At 35.9% G+C, this 18,199-nt stretch overlaps 1 protein-coding gene across 1 annotated transcript in view; it reads right to left on the reverse strand.

The window, feature by feature from the left end:
• Window positions 1-18,199, reverse strand: part of LRPPRC (leucine rich pentatricopeptide repeat containing) — a 97,575-nt gene that overhangs the window by 18,651 nt on the left and 60,725 nt on the right. The window contains exons 26-30 of the mRNA XM_066267024.1: window positions 10,909-10,977; window positions 9,387-9,477; window positions 4,434-4,576; window positions 4,191-4,299; window positions 1,593-1,719 (exon numbers count right to left, since the gene is read on the reverse strand). Of these exons, the coding sequence (XP_066123121.1) occupies window positions 1,593-1,719; window positions 4,191-4,299; window positions 4,434-4,576; window positions 9,387-9,477; window positions 10,909-10,977 (539 nt within the window). The remainder of the gene's footprint in view (window positions 1-1,592; window positions 1,720-4,190; window positions 4,300-4,433; window positions 4,577-9,386; window positions 9,478-10,908; window positions 10,978-18,199) is intronic.

The raw sequence follows: 18,199 nt of genomic DNA on the forward strand, positions 1-18,199 counted from the left end.
TAAATATGGCTGTATAGTTAACTTTAACATAACACCAGTATTAACAGGTTTTCTAGCAAATTGCAAGAATGGCAAGCATTCATTTTCTATTCAAGATTCTAATATTCCAAAAGTGCTCAGACAAAAAAATTGAAGGCTCAAGTGTGTGTATGAGAAAGTGAAGTGAGGCAATTGTAGCACAATGTTAACATTTGGTGAAATAAAGTGTTTGTGTTAGGAATCTTGCAACTTTTCTGTAGATTTGAACGTTTTCAAAATAAAAGTTGAGGGGAAAAAACTTAAAGGCCAAATATTAGACAAGGAAGATTATTTTAGAACTCACAATATACTAGGAAAAGACTGACCTTTGCCATGGAAAATAAAGCTACTGTCTTATCAACAGAACAGGTCTATACTCCAGAGCAGAGACCTTGATCTACATTCCTTTCTAGGGCCCTTTCCGATTAGTAACTCAACTTTCCCAGATAACTCACTGGGGATAACAGAGTCAGTTAACTGACACATCAGGTATAAAAACTTTATTCTCATTCTGATTAATAAAGTATTTACTCTAGTGAAATAGCCAGAAAGAGAAAACCGCTACCACCACCACCACCAGCCTGACTAAAAAAAATATATAAATCAAACACAAAACACCCAAGAGCAGGGAGCATATAAAATATATTGAGTACCTATATTTTCTCTACTTCCCTCTAACTCTTTCAGTATGTAGAAGAAATATTTAATGTAAATATTATCATCCACTCATCATATAGAAGAAAAATTGCTGCTCAGATATGGGAGGTAATTTTCTCAAGTCATAGAGTGTTCAAGTAAGATACAAACCCCTAAATTCAAAGCCCATGGTGTCTTTCTTCATTGTATCAGGCTGCTCCCACCACAAAAAGTACCTGGATCTAGCTATTGAGCAAGTATAATAAAAATTACTTTTCTGGCCTGACCAGGTGGTGGCACAGTGGATAGAGCGTCAAACTGGGATGCAGAGGACCCAAGTTTGAGACCCAGAGGTCTCCAGCTTGAGCATGGGCTCATCTAGCTTAAGCATGGGTTCATCCAGCATGAGCGTGGGTTCGCCCTTGAGCGCAGAGTCGCTGGCTTGAGAATGGGATCATAGACATGACCCCATGGTCGCTGGTTGGAGCCCAAGGTCGCTGGCTTGAGCAAGGGGTCACTCTCTCTGCTGTATTCCCCTGGTCAAGGCACACATGAGAAAGCAACCAATGAACAACTAAGAAGCCACAATGGAGAATTGATGCTTCTCATCTCTCCCCCTTCCTGCCTGCCTATCTGTCCCTCTCTCTGTCTCTCTCTCTCTGTCATACACACACTAAAAATTACTTTTCTGTATACAGGTACCATAAATGAGTGACATGGTTTCATAAGATAAATAAAAGGTATTGCACTGTGCAAGGACAGTAAATGTTATGTATTATATAGGTTTAAAAAAATACATAAAATTAGAAAACCATTTCATATAATTTGTGATTAGTTGAAGATAAACAAGTACTACTAAAACACCACATTAGAAAAAATCCTTAATAACATGATATTCTTTTTTAAAGGAGAGGTTTTATAAATGAACTAATACTTACAAATCTTTCACTTGCATTGCTTCTGTAAAGCTATCCTTTGTCAAGAGTAAATGTATAACATTGCTGTAAGTTTCACTGTTAAACACAACATTCTGCTTTTGTGCTTTCAGGAAGATATTATATGCATCTACAAAGAAAATTTAAAAACGAGATGACATCATTCTGAAATGGCAAAGAGAAAGGAAAAAACCCTAAAACAAGCCCTAAGCCCACATATTTCTGTTTCTTTTAAAGCTCACCCCCAGAACACTCTACAGAGACACAAACACTGCCCAAGCAGGCAGGTGCTGTCACTCTTCTAATCTTTAAAATATAAAGTGAGCTGTGGAAACTACTACTTAATCCAAGTGGATGGTACCTGAAAGGGCCTCTTTTTAAAGTTATTCTTCATATTTGCTTTTAAAAGTCAATAAATTATTTTCATGCCAATAAAAACGAGAAACAGTTCTTCTGAATTTGTCAAAAGATACCAGTTTCAAAATAAATTGCAAAATGTGTCTTCAAGTCCAAAGAAACCAGAGGTATAATTTAGATTGAGGGGAGCAAAAGATTCATTTTCAAGCAATCTTTAATCTATAAGTGGGTGGTTACAATGGTTAACATTTCCACACAATAGTATTAAAGAGAATATAGCCTATAATTCTAAAATTAGGAGATCAAATCATTTGGCTACGACAGGACTTACACAAAAAACATACAATTTTCAATTATACAGATACCTAACAAGTAAACTAAGCAACATTTGTTTGACTGATTAACAGTTTTATTTCACTTATTCACAATAACTGTCAGTGAATGAAAAGATGTTACCAAAAGAGAAGTAACTACACTTTTCAGTCACTTACTTTTCTGAAATAAAACTGCCTGGCTATAAACATCCAGCAGAAACTACAATCCACTCTCTGGTGTGTATAAGCAAATCACAGTAAAGACTGGGCAAAACTGAACTATCATGTACAACCTGCTATGGATATAAAGATCAATGTAAGGAAATGCAGAACACAGCAAGGAATGAACATGATATTAATGCTCGAAGAACACTGTGAGCTACTTTAGAGGTCCTGAACAAGTAGAAACCATGCCTGTATTTATAATTAGGGGAGTTTGCATTAGCCCCTCAATTAAACTAAAATGGCAATAGCAAAAACTTAGTTAACCTTTCATGCTAAATTCACAGAAAACGAGAGAAAAGGTACGAAATTAGTATTTGTATTTTAACTAAGAAGCTAAGATATAATACAATTACTATCTACTCCCCAATAAACATATATAACAGTTCACTAAGTGTGCTAAATGAAAATAAATAATAAATAGAATTTGAAGATTTGAGATCAATAAAGTAATCTAGAAAATCTTACTAGTTGTTTTCTAAAAATTGTAATATGGCTGTATTTATTATTTTTTGGTAGTTAAAACAACAACTATCATTGTAATGCACCAAACTCACTCATCACAGGTTTGTTTTGGTATTTAAGTCACACTATCCCTTCAAGTATACTAAACTATCAGAAATTTGATGAAGTGCTAATACAAGCATTCACTTTTCAAAGTACAAAGTATTCATATTTTGCTAAGCATTCATATCTGAGATATACACAATAGTGACTAAAAGCTCTGAAAGAATTAACAGGATGAAACCAATTAGATAAGTGTAAACTGTATTAAAACTAGGAGAGATGTAGCCTACATTTGTAACAAACATTGCACTTATTAGATCAACTGTGTCTTGTTTTTGCCGTGTTGATGTTCAAGTACCCCTTATTTTACTTAACACTGGCACATAACTTTTATGCCAGTATATTGTTATAATTATTCTAGTTTATGTTTAATTGTTGTTAATCTCCTACTGTGCCTAATTTATAAATTAAACTTTATCATAGGTATGTACGTATAGGAAAAAACAGTACATACAGGGTTTGGTGCTACTGCGGTTTCAGGCATCCACTGGGAGTATTGGGACATAGTCTCCATGGATCAAGGGAGACTACTGTATTGCTTAATTATTTCAACACACAATGATTAGGGTTAAGGTTAATGCCCTAATCATTTTTGCTTTCAAATAAAAGCAAAAAATATATACAATAAATTTATTTGCCAATAAACATTCATGATGTTATTTTCAAAGCGTAATTTTAAAAAAAATATTATGTCTTTTAGTTTTTACTATGAAACACTTTAAATGTACAGAAAAATCTAAATAGTGTAATGAACACCTCCATACACCTGTCACCTACCTCTAATAGTTAACATTTTTCCTTATTTGCTTTATTTTTGTTATTTATGGCTTAAGTATTTTAAAATAAATTCTAGAAATCTAGATATTTTTCACCTCTCAATACTTTATTACAAATGCCCAAATTTAAGGACATTTTTCTATAAATCACAATATTATAACATCTAATGAAAATGAGAGCAATTCAATAATATTAGCTATTACTCAGTCAATATTTAAATTTTCCCAATTGCCCCAAAATGTCTTTGTTAATTAAAAAAATAAAGAATTAATACATACAAGTTAAGTTCTATCTCTTCCCTAGAACTTGGGCTATGAGCCCAAGCTGCTATGAGAAAGAAGTCCTCAGTATACATGCTTGTTACCTTTGCTTCTCTTCCTTCGGCAGGCATTAGAGATATCTTTCTGGAAATCAGTTTCTCCAAATGAGGGTGCTGAAGTATTCAGGGACTGCTTTTCATCTTCAAACCACAACTTAAAGACAAAATTATTCAGTTACACAAAAAGTGGTAAATACAGTGATCTTTTCAGTATAAAACTGGACCAGTCTATGACCTAAACTTATACTGACAACAAAATCTGTTATGCTTACAGTTAAAACAAATTACCTCTGGTACATCAAATGGAACCTCCTGGTTATTGTTTCTCAGGATTTCTGCTAATAGTCTTAGTGTCTTCCCACGAGGAATAATATTTTCTTCTTGCATTTTGTTCCAGACAGCATCAGCTCTTTGCCAGTCACCATTTATTTCTATAAAATTTGATGAAATGAGAATTAATGAACATCCTAAGTAGAATTCAGGAAAATATTTAGGACTTTTTCTTATTTGATGTTGAAGGCAGCATTATTTCAAATACTGCTTCCAGTAAAAGGAAGGTGATTGTGAACCAAAGGAAAAACTACTTCTTTCTGCTTACTTTTGAATTTTAAACCATAAAAATTCCTTACCTATTAAAAAAACCAAAAAAAACCCTGCACTCTGACAAACACCTTAAATATCATGTTGATAAAATCAGTTTGTCCTTGAAAGTAACTGAGAAACTGCCCACTGCTGAAACTGCAATCAGAGACGGGCAGTTCAGTCTTTGGACAGATGATGGGTCTGTGTATGAGGAGCAGTACACAGAGGGTCTAAAATGACTGAGCATGTGCCCTGGCCAGACAGCGCATTTGGTAGAGCGTCATTACAAAGCACAGAGGTTGCTGGTTTGATCTCCAGTCAGGGCACAAACAAAATGAAATGACTGAGAGTGTGCAACTGTATGATTTTCTTCAAAAGTGACTAATAAAACTTTTTCATTTAGCTGAGTAGGTAGAATTGTTTTTGGTCAACCTGAACAATTTCTATAATAGTATTTGATAATTTCTTATCTCAATAGATAATGCCATCAGACTAAGTTAAGTATTAGAAGAACATAAATTTATTGGAAGTAGGAAGATTCGTTCATGTTGAAAAATCCAGTTTCCTTCTATGTGGTAACCTAGTCTTCACACACAGAAAAAACTTAAAAATCAAGAGTTCATTTTTACAGGCAATAGTGTGGGGATTGTGGGGAGGAAAGGGGGTTGGGGGGAAAGTGGAAGAGGGTAAAGAGAAGACAGACAGTGACGGAAGGTGAGCTGACTTGGGGTGGTGAACACACAACACAGCCTACAGATGATGTATTATATGCCCTGGCCAGAAAGCTCGGTTGGTTGGAGCACTGTCCGAAAGCACAGAGGTTGTCGGTTCAATCCCCAGTCAGGGCACACACAGGAACAGAGGGATGTTCCCGTTTCTCTCTCTCTTCCTCCTCCCTACCTTCCTCTCTCACTGAAATTAAAAAAAAAAAAAGAACAGAAAAGGCTAGAACTAAAGTTTGAATTATGACACATTCTCCTAACAAATCACCCATGAATACCACACTACATAGTTTAAGTAGAAAATACAATCAGTTTTAGTAAAGTTGGTATTTAACTGTATGGAAATTGTTAAAACTTTGTTTCTTAATCTACATTATAGTTACCTGAGGGCTGGCTGTCATAAACCACTGAGCAATGGGTATTTTTGGTGCATGTTTCAGGAAGTATATTGTAATTTACAACACATTTAAGTGTCCGTGTATGTGAGAGATAATATTTTAAAATAAACAAAACAAAACTGCTCTTCTACAGTACCCCAAAATAATTAAGTCAACTCTTTTCGACGGTTAAAATTATACCACTCAACAATTCAGTAAGTCAAACAAACTATTTTCTCAGAAATCCACAATCCAAATACAAATTTTTTCAAGTATAATAGGACTATATTTCATATATCAATCCATACCATTTGTTCTTTTCAAATAAATTGAGTCCATAGTGCTTTAAAAATTATTCCACATATTTAAGTAGTGATACAAGTCAGCGAGCGGGCTAGTAGAGAGAAGGGACTTCAGAAGGAGATAGCTTGCTTTTTCTTCAGAAAGGGAATTAATTAGGGTTATCATACCACATTATCTATTTATTGCACTATAGAAGGTGGGAAGTATGCAGATAGGGGAAAAAAGTACACCTTCCCTCTGACGAAGCGGTGGTGCAGTGGACAGAGCGTCAGACTGGGACACAAAGGAGTCACGTTTGAAACCCTGAGGTCGCCAATTTGAGCCTGGAATCATGAGCTTGAGTGTGGGCTCACCAGGTTGAGCACGATGTTGCTGGCTTGAGCATGAAATCAGAGATATGATTCCATGGTCGCTGGCTTGAGCCCAATGTCACTGGCTCGGCTGGAGCCCCCCAGTCAAGGGACATATGAGAAAGCAAACAATGAACAAATAAGGTGCTGCAACAAAGAATTGATACTTCTCATCTCTCTCCCTTCTGGCCTGCCTGTCCCAATCTGGCCCTCACTCTGTCTGTCACACACACACACACACATAAAAGTACACTTCCCTATAATGATTCCTCACTTGAGGCCACCCTCAAATTACAGAGCCCCTTGGATTCTTGGCTCAAATAGAGTATAATTGGAGGAAGGTGTCCACCAGAACAGATGGAGGGGATTAAGGAGAAGGAAATAGTAGTAAACCTCAGAGGCTGCTTATCCTTAAAGGAAATTTTAAAATGAACTTAAAAGTTGTTGTTTATTCTTTTCTTTCTTTTTAAAAATCAACAGCAAAGGGTCACATGCATAAGAAAAAAAATTTGGTGAGGCTGGCCACTTCTCACCTTCCCTGGACAACCACATCCCCTGAGCATTCTTACAGCTGTTATTTCACTGTGCTGTCAGTCTTGGTTACAGGTCTAACTTCCTGCAGAGCAGACCATCCTTCACATCTGCAGTGCCTACCTCAGTGGAGCACAGTAACAACTTCAGAGACTTTGTTTTTCTGAACGAAAGTTTATCCAGGCCTGACCTGTGGTGGCGCAGTGGATAAAGCGTCAACCTGGAAATGCTGAGGTCGCCGGTTCGAAACCCTGGGCTTGCCTGGTCAAGGCACATATGGGAGTTGATCCTTCCAGCTCCTCCCCCTTCTCTCTCTCTGTCTCTCTCTCCTCTGCCTCTCTCTCTCTCTCCCCCTCTCTCTCTCCTCTCAAAAAAAAAATGAATAAATAAAATAAAATTAAAATTAAAAAAAAAAAGAAGAAAGTTTATCCAGTCTTCTATGGGGACTACTATAAATGCTGGGACACATTTTGAAAATACTCAATATTTTTCTGCGATCTGCATAAAATTAGAATTTAAGCATTAAATAGTTCTTCAAAAGGGAGAAAATGCAGGGCAAAGAGAAAGAATCGGTACTGGGTTATAATCTACAAATTAACCTGAAATGTGACTTTTAAAATTCTATATATTTAGTACAATCTCACTATTGAGACCCAGAATTTGATCATTATTCAAGCCAAAGTTTTAAGATGGACAATACAGGGTAAAATAATAACTACAAGAATGTATGAAAAGTGTATACTTCAATACAATCAACAATTGAAATATAAATTTTACACCAAGTCTTATTTTACTTATACCATCTAGATGTAAGATAAAGCTTCCAATGATAAGAAACACAAGTTCAGTAAGACAAATGAAATCAACTTATTCATTGCTGTCCACATTTGGGGAAGGAAAATTTCCCATTAGAAAATGAGGACAATAAATCTAGATCAAATATCTCTGAAGCAAAAAAAAAAAAAAAAAAAAGAGTGTCACTGACTATTCTAAGTGTTGTTCCTCTCTACCTCAGCACCCTAAGAGAGCCTGCAAAGTTCCCAGATGCAGAAACTGGTATAAATATATCAGAGCACTGTTTGATAATAGAGACCAAAAGTTTCAAAAATGTCAATCACTTTTAACTTTTAATTCAAACACTAATTCAGCCTAAGAAAATGATTAAGGGAATAAACAAAGATTAAGGTACAAGGATGATTAATGCAGTAATTTATAATATGAAAAATTAGAACTTATTCGCATGTCTAGAAATAGGGGATTAAATTCTACCTCAATGTAGTCATTTATAGGTGATAAATGTAGAAATGTCAGTAATACAGAACTGAGTCAAAATTGTATTATAATATAATCACATTTTATTTCTAATTAAATATTTTTTATTGATTGATTTTTTTTTGTATTTTGCTGAAGTTACAAGCTGGGAGGCAGTCAGACAGACTCCGCATGCGCCTGACTGGGATCCACCCGGCATGCCCACTGGAGAGAGATGTTCTGTCCATCCGGGGCGTTGCTCTATTGTGGCCGGAGCCATTCTAGTGCCTGAGGAATAGGCCACAGAGCCGTCCCCAATGCCCAGGAACCCTGCTCCAATGGAGCCTTGGCTGCAGAAGGGGAAGAGAGAGATAGAGAAGAAGGAGAGGGGGAAGGGGAAGAGCAGATGGGTGATTCTCCTGTGTGCCCTGACCGGGAATTGAGCCAGGGACTTCCACACGCCGGGCCAATGCTCTACAGCTGAGCCAACTGACCAGAGCTATTTATTGATTTTTTAGAGAGAAAAAAGTAAGAGAGAGACACAAATCGATTTGTTGTTCCACTTATTTATATAGCATTTACTGGCTGATTCTTGTATGTGTCCTGATCAGGGATCAAACCCACAACCTTGTATTGGGATGATGCTCCAACCAACTGAGCTACCCGGCCAGGGTGATACGATCGGATTTTTAAAAGAAAATGCTTAGTTTAGCAATGAGTTTGTACAGTAATATACAATTTTATGGAAAATGATCTATACTTATGAACACTGTAGATGGAAACCTAGTTGTAGAAGTGACTGACATATAGAGAATTTAAATAAAATAAGAAAAAGAACAGTCCATCCTCAAAAGTCCTATTAAACTGTACACCTGGAGTAAGATTTTTCTCACTTTCTCATTATAGTAAGAATATCAGAACTTGTGAAGATCGCGATGTCTAGCAATACAACATAACATTTTAAGATAAAGTTCAATCTGGCCTCTACTTCAGCCTCCTTGTAGATTCCACGTCTGACAGTCCCTGGAGCTTCCTTAAGCCTGAGACTCCTTGTCTGCCTAAAACCTTCAACAGAATAAATAAATGCCTCAAAATGAGAACACGAGGAACAGTCAGATTACTTACTATATAGTTTTAGTAGATTGTAGTACAGCTGGTCTCTGTCACATTCAAATAGCTTTTGTGTCAGCTCCACTAATTTTTCTAGAGTTTCAACCTTAAAAATAAGAACAACAGATGGGTCCAGAGCAGTGGTAGTCAACCTGGTCCCTACCGTCTACTAGTGGGCGTTCCAGCTTTCATGGTGGGCGGTAGCAGAGCAACCAAAATATAAATAAAAAGATAGATTTAACTATAGTAAATTGTTTTATAAAGATTTATTCTGCCAAACTTAGCAAAAATCCAACATACAGTACTTGGTAAGTATTATATGCTTTAACTTGCTGTAACTCTGCTTTATAAATTTTATAAAGTAAAGTTACTTCCCTATAAATCACCATTACTGTGGAATCGGTGGGCGGTTAGAAAATTTTACTACTAACAGAGGTACAAAAGTGGGCAGTAGGTATAAAAAGGTTGACCACCCCTGGTCTAGAGTATATAAAACAGTGGTTTTCAATTGTCAGTCTACAGACAGGTGCCACCTAAGAATGTATGAAGATTATAGTCTATAAGCATTGTGTCTATAATCTTCATATAACATCAAGGTAATTAACTTTTTCATGAACCAGCACAAAATTTCTGGCGGACTTGCAATGGTCTACAGACGAGCAATTGACAAATACTAGTATAAAAAATATATTTTATAGTTGAAAAAAATCTCTTGAATAATCTTTGAAATTAAAATTAGCTTTACCCAAAGGATAAATTAACCTTCCTTTAAAAATTAAAAAGCTGAGCACAATGATGTGAAGTGAATGTACTTAATGCCACTTAAACAGTACACTTTAAAGTGGTTATGATGAGAAATTTTATATTACATGGTTCAAGAATTCCTTATAGTCAAGAACACAGCATGACCAATTATCTAGTTGAGGAACCCTCCACAAAATGCCTATTAGAGAATTCAAAGGCATTTGGGGTAGAGGAGCCAGTAAGTATATCCTATTATTTATTCATAGAATATTCTTCCACCCCCAACATTATACTCCTCTTCCCCTGTGCCTTTTACTTAGCAGGATGTGAACAGATATCGGACTGCAGGGGAGGTAGGAGAGGCAAAGTGCAAATTCCACTGGGCTCCCATCATGCAACTCCTTTGGTCCCTAAGGACTGTAGTACACTGCTCGCAGAAATTAGGGGATACCTTATCACTTCATATTAATTTTGAAATATCCCCTAATTTTTGTGAGCAGTATATATTTTAATTGCCAAGGAAATAAGGTTAGCTTGCTCAAAACAAATAGGATAAAGCAAGCTAAATATCTTCAGGGCCCAGTTCAGAATTTTTAGGAACTACTGCACCTCAGCAACAAGAAGCAAGCTGTAGCTTACTTGGAAAACAATCAAGATAACACTACTTCCATTAATAATGCTCTATCTCCTGAAATCCCCAAATGCTCATATGACATGTAGGAAATTTGCTACTCATGTAGCTGATTTGCTACTCACAATTTTCGGTGCTTGAGACCAGAAATGAAACACAAACCTGATTACTTGTAATACATCTATCACAAAACCACTGAAGCCTTGCAGGTCGAGCTCTAATGCCTGGAGTCTGTAAAATAAAATAATCATACAGCACACAAGGTAAGGCTTTAGCTAATTGTTAATTTTCCCTCATAGACAATAGTTTTCCCTTAAAAGATTCACTGCTCCTTCTCAAACATATATATTAAAGAAACCTGTAACTTAAACCCACAGTTATCAAAGACCTTCAGGATTAGAACAGAGCATAACATACAACCTATACTTAACCTGTATAGACTCAGATTATTTCAAAATGCTGCTCTGCAGATCAATTTTGATTGTATAAATCTAGAGTTATTTAAATGGCTAGGCTTCCTTTAGTTCACAAGAAATAATGAACTAAATGAACTCCAAAGTATGTCAAATTAAATACACACACACATACTCAGAGACCCCAATAGATTCAGAAAGCAAAAATTACAAATGTTATATACTTATTAACAATTGTCACAATAATAAACCAATGGCTTTTTAAAAATGCTTTGTAAAGTGATGTCTTCTATCACACATGCTTGCCTAGTATCTAAAACTAAATGTCTAAAGAGCTAAGTACTTAAAATTGTTCACAGTCTTAGTTTACTTCAGTAACTGAGACATATGTTACATCCTCAATTAGAAATTACTACGGTTTAATCAATAACTTTGGCTTCAAAGCTATTATTTTACAATTTTGGATACTGGAATAAAAGACAAACCGCTGCACATATAATTCCAAGGATTTGTCACTGTAACTATAGTATTTTCATCATCTGTAAGAGGGCTTCACCATTAAATACTACATTTCAATCACAGCATTATGATAAGAAAACTACATGCTCATTAGCCCTGGCTGCTCTAGTCTAGAGGAGGTACCTTTACTGCTTTCTCCATTCAGTTTTGTTGACTAAACCAGGTACCTCTCAAATCTAATCTCTTATTTTTAAGTCTTCATTATTTTTTATTTCTTAAAATAATACTATATAATGTTAAACTAACTGAAGCAGAAACTAACATTTCAGAGCTTTGGTGGAATGACAGAAAAACTGGCACAGTAAAAGTTGTAGAAATGTTCTCATTCTAATTGCACAAGTATCCACATTTTGGGATATAGGAGAAATGCTGAATAAATTAATTTTGGGAATATAGTCTCAAGTATTATTAGTATTTACATTTTCACATAATTTCTACCCAAAGATTTTCTCACATTATTTATTTAATTTCACATGCATTACACTGAAAATGAAACCAACATCAACTGCATACAATAGATAATCCTCTTTTTGAACATGGCAAAATGCAAGGGCTACACTCACTTATAACTTTCAATATTATTGCTGATCCAAATGCCAATGATCTAAATAGCGTAACTTTAGGGCAAACTCTTCCTTTTTGTGGCTGATTAATCTCTGTCACTGGCAGGACAGCTGACTTATACAACAGATATTCCTATGTTTCATTTTGAAATTGAGAACTGCTTTCACATATAAATCTCAATCATAAAAAGAACATCTAGGTCAGATTAACCAAATCTCCTAGGCTTCTGTAATAGTCTACATTTCTGGCTTATCTCTTAACATCTTATTGAATTTTAAACACTGGAAGTTGAAAGCAGAAATAGAAAATGTAATAAAAATATGGAGAATAGAATTCTAATTGAGATGTTGAATATAACTTATCAAAAACCAGTTAATATATACTTACTCAAAACAATAGACTCACCACTAGTTTTGGTGTGTGTGGTTTTTTTTTTTGCTATATACAATTTATTTAATAAACAGAATAAAATAATTATAGTAATTAAAAAAATGGCATGTTTGTTTCCACCTGGGTTACTGTGTTTAAAAACACTGTGCCTCACCTGTGGTGGCGCAGTGGATAAAGCGTCAACCTGGAAATACTGAGGTTGCTGGTTCAAAACCCTGGGCTTGCCTGGTCAAGGCACATATGGGAGTTGATGCTTCCTGCTCCCCCCCACCCTTCTCTATAATAAATAAATAAAATCTAAAAACAAACAAACAAACAAAAAAACACTTTGTAAAGTTCTGATTTAGTACCATGTTCAGTTGTATAGGCTCAAAAAGTAATCTGAAATCAAACATAAGTTTTGTTACCTTAATTTCATTATATTACTTATATATCGATATTTGTTGTTACAATAGGCTTTTATGTATATTAGTAAAAATGCATAATTATTACATTTAATCCAAAAATAAAGATTCATTTCTCTCTCTCTCAAATCAATAAATAAAATAATAAAAAAGAAATAAAAAGCAATCTCATATTTGACTGAAATAGAAAATTTTGTTTTAATTTCTCTTGCATTACTGCTGCAAATGGAAAATGGAAAACAAACAACTACCCCTTCCCTCATGTCCTTTAGGAGGAGAATCAATGCAGAAGGCGAAAAGAACAAAACCAACAAGAGCCCTACTCCTTACCCCCATAGCCAGGATAGCAAAGGAAGGGAAAAGGTATCAGAGACGTTACTAAACCTTTCAGTGTTTGTCCTTTCCTCCAAAATTTTCAGATAGGCCTAATGACTATGTTTAGTGAGGAAATATATATGGCTGAGAAAGTCAAACTAACAGTCTACTGTAAACATGATTCACTTAATTAGGTGTTAGAGAAGACACTAAGTAAACAGACTCACGGGAGAGAGGGCATGAACTGGCTTCAGAACTGACATCTCTTAAATATGGGAAATGAGAGGGTAAAAAATTAGCTCTAAAATCCCTTCTATTTATGTAAGATCCATTTAGGCTTATTAGAGAAGGCAAATTAAGATAAAACCCCAAATTTGATCAAGTCTTTATCCTGAGGTTCTGGAACAGCTTTTTTCTATAACCAGTGTTACCCTCACTATTTTGTAACTTTCCAACTCCAGGACCACCCATGAGTTTTTTATGTCAGACTATGTAATTGTAATAGTATATTTACTCTTTAAATCAACATATAAAAATCAGTTTCATTTCTCTACACTAACAACAAAATATCTGAAAAAGAAATGCCATTCACAATAGTATTAAAAACAATAAAATACTTAGGTATAAATTTAAACATGGATGTGAAAGATCTGTACACTGAAAACTGTAATACTTCAATAAAAGAAACTGAAGACATAAATAAATGGAAGATATCCCATGTTCATGGATTGGAAGAATTAGTATTATAAAAATGTACATACTACCCAGACAAAGCCATCTATAGATTCAATGTAACCTCTACCAAAATTCCAAATGGTATTTTTTACAGACCTAGAAAATTGACCTACATTTATGTGAAACCATAAAAAATCCTTAAAAGTTAAAGCAATCCTGAAAAAGAACAAAGCTGAAGGCATCATACCTCCTGATTTCAAACTATATTATAAAGCTATAATTATCAAAACAGTACGGTACTGGCATAAAAACAGACACATACACAAATGGAACAGAATTGAGAAGCCAGAAATAAACCCTTGCATATACAACCAGCTATATTTGACAAGGGAACCAAAAATACTTAAAGGGGAAAGGATAGTCTCATTAATAAATGGTGTTAGGAAAACTGGATAACTACATGCTAAAGAATAAAATTGGAATCCTATCCTACACTATTCACAAAAAATAACTGCAATGGATTTAAGACTTTCATATAAGACTAAAAATCAAGAAACTTCTAGAAGAAGTCATAGGGAAAAGCTTTTTGATACTGATCTTAGCAATGATTTTTTGGATAAGATACCAAAAATACAAACAACAAACACAAAAATAAATAAATTGGACTGCATCTAATTTAAAAAGTTAAATGCAACTAAAAAGCTTCTGCAAAGCAAAAGAAACAATCAACAAAATGAAATGGCAACCTACAGAATGGGAGAAAATGTAAATCATGTATTTGGTAAGGGGTTTAATATCCAAACTATATCAGGAATTCACACAACTTAATAGCAAAAAAACCCATCTAATTAAAAAATGGGCAGAGAAACTGAATAAACATGTTTCCAAAGAAGACATACAAATGTCCAACAAGTACATAAATAGATGTTCAAAATCACTAATCACCTGGGAAATGCAAATCAAACACAATGAGCTAACACCTAGCATCTGTTAGATTGCATATCATCAAAAAGATAAGAGATGAGTGTTGACAAGGATGTGAAGGGAATCCTTGAGCACTGTTGCTGGGAATGTCAATTGTTTCAGCCACGATGAAAAATATTGGAGGTTCCTCAAAAGAAAGCAAAAATAAAAACTACCATATCATTTAGCAATCCCACTTCTGGACATATTTCCAAAGAAAATGAAATCAGGATCTCAAAGAGATAGCTGTGCTCCCTATTCACTGCAGTATTATTCACAAAACAGGGGTCTTTGGGTTACAACACAGTTCCGTTCCTATGACAATGATGTAACCCAAATTTAGGTGTAAGTCAAAAACACCCTTGCCTAAGTCACTTACTTACCTATCTATCCTAATACAGCTGTAAAATCATAATCTAGAACATAAAAACATAACTAGTACAGAAAAGGAAAAAGACGTAAGTGTGAAAAGGACAGTACAGTACACTGTATTCTTCCGCTGCACTCAACCAAACAAATTCACCCACAGTCTGTAAATACGATGCTAATGGCATAAGCTGAAACACTCACATCTCAAATTCTTTAAGTTTTTATGGGAGCAAGTGCCATAAACTTGAAATGACAGATGTCGAGACTGTGGTAACCCGAGGACCACCTGTAGTCAAGACATGGCAATGACCCTGGTGTCTATGTATAAATGGATAAAAAAGATGTGGTATATATTACATACAAGGGAGTATTATTCAGCCATGAGAAAGAAATAAATCCTGTAATTTGCGACAACATGGATAGACTTTCAAGACATTACGCTAAGTGAAATAAGTCAGACAAGAGAAAGACAAATACTATATCACACTTATATGTGGAATCTTAAAAATGCAAACTCCTATGCAGGAGTTGTCTGACTGCCTCCCGCTTCTAACTTCGGAAAAATACAAAAAAAAAAAAAAAGGAGCACTTGCAGGTTGGCTCAGCGGTCAGCCCGGCGTGTGGAAGTCCCGGGTTTGATTCCAGGTCAGAGCACACAGGAAATGCACCCATCTGCTTCTCCACCCTTCCCCTTCTCCTTCCTCTCTCTCTCTTCTCCCGCAGTCAAAGCTCCATTGGAGCAAAGTTGGCCCTGGCGCTGAGGACAGCTCCATGACCTCCGCCTCAGGTGCTAGAATGGCTCCAGCTGCAATGAAGCAATGCCCCAGATGGGCAGAGCATTGCCCCTGGTGGGCATGCCAGGTGGATCCAGGTCGGATGCATGCAGGAGTCTGTCTGACTACCTCCGCACTTCTAACGTCGAAAAAATACAAAAAAAGAAAAAAAAAAAGAAAAAAAAAGCAAACTCCTATAAACAGAAAGCAAAATGGTGGTTGCCCAGGGCTCAAGGGGTGGGGAAATAGGGAGATGTTGGTCAGGGTACAAACTTCTAGTGATAAGATGAATAGATTCTATGGAGATAAAGTACAGAATGGTGACTGTAGTTAATACTGTATTATTTCATTGAAAGTTTCTGAGAGTAGATCTTAAATGTTCCCACCTCAAAAAAGGAAATGGTAATTATGTGAGGTGATGGAGGTGTTACCTATGGTAATCATCTTGCAATATATACATAAATTAATACTTTATACACATTAAACGTACACAATACTGTATGTCAAAATGGGTGAGGGGGAGAATATTTAGTGATTTCCCCTTTACTACTTCTTTGCTCTAATACTTCAAAAATACACTTCTCAACCACTCAAGCTCCCCAATGTTAAATATTACCACATTTATCAGTCTCCTCCAAATATCCTATTTCCTCCAGAAAGTCTTGCTTAATTTCCTACTTGGGAATAAGTTCTAGTCTTGAACTCACAGAATTGTTTATAATTATATTAGTTAACACTTCTAGTCTCATATAGTTCTCTTCACATATTAATCTCATGTTCAAGGAGCTTCATATTTGCTCCCTGAGGGTTGCTCTTAGTATGAGTCACTTTTCTCTCTTTCTTTCTTTTGGAAAGTAGCTTTTTCTTAGTATAAGAATATATATGCTTATTATAGAAAACTCAGAAAATACAGAAAGTATAAAGCAAAATACTAGTTATACTCCCACATCCTGCAATAGTCCATGTATAAAAATAAAATATAAGACTATGTACATTTTAATCACTGGTTTGTCTTATCTCCACAGTGCTTCAAATCCAAGAACCTACAATGCATATTTTGCTTTAGAAATTCAACCCTAATGCACCTGCCCATTGCTAAGATACTACTGCATTTTGGGGAATGATCAAAACATTGCTCGGTATTTGTAATACTCTTTCATATGGTGACACACCCCTAGTTCATTCATTTTCATTACTTTTTTTATATTTTCAATAATCCCAAGAAAATTCTAAGAGAGAATTCCAGGTCTTGAGTTTGTGAAAAAAGCAAGTTTCCAACTTTAATTCAATTGCAACTATTAAAAAACAAGCAAATGAAATGCCCTTCAGTATATTCTCATATATTACACACCTTGCTGAACTACTCTAGGGAACTGGAGGGATTCTGTAAAGCTATTCTTTACCCTTTAAGCAATTTTGTACATATCCACTGTGAAAATTCTGTCATCAGTAGACAGCCATTCCTAAATGATTACCCTCATGATGTTGTTTATTGGCAAAGCTTTTGAGTAATTAAGATGCAGTCTTCTCTTGCCTAGTCATGTGAGAAACATACCTCATGCTAAGCAACATATTGTAAATTATGTGGGGTAAAAAAAAAAAATACAATCCCTACCTTTAAGGGACAAAGAGAATTAATATTATTGATTACTACCATAATCCAGGAAATAAGCAAGCTTCTTTACAATACATTGATTGAATCTTAAAAAAAGATACTATACAGGGTGTGGCAAAAGTAGGTTTACAGTTGTGAATATGTGAAAGGTGGCCCTGGCCGGTTGGCTCAGCGGTAGAGCGTCGGCCTGGCGTGTGGGGGACCCAGGTTCGATTCCCGGCCGGGGCACATAGGAGAAGCGACCATTTGCTTCTCCACCCCCCCTCCTTCCTCTCTGTCTCTCTCTTCCCCTCCCGCAGCCAAGGCTCCATTGGAGCAAAGATGGCCCGGGCGCTGGGGATGGCTCCTTGGCCTCTGCCCCAGGCGCTAGAGTGGCTCTGGTCGCGGCAGAGCGACGCCCCGGAGGGGCAGAGCATCGCCCCCTGGTGGGCAGAGCTTCGCCCCTGGTGGGCG

Source organism: Saccopteryx bilineata, chromosome 3 (assembly GCF_036850765.1).
Source record: "Saccopteryx bilineata isolate mSacBil1 chromosome 3, mSacBil1_pri_phased_curated, whole genome shotgun sequence".
Taxonomy (NCBI): domain Eukaryota; kingdom Metazoa; phylum Chordata; class Mammalia; order Chiroptera; family Emballonuridae; genus Saccopteryx; species Saccopteryx bilineata.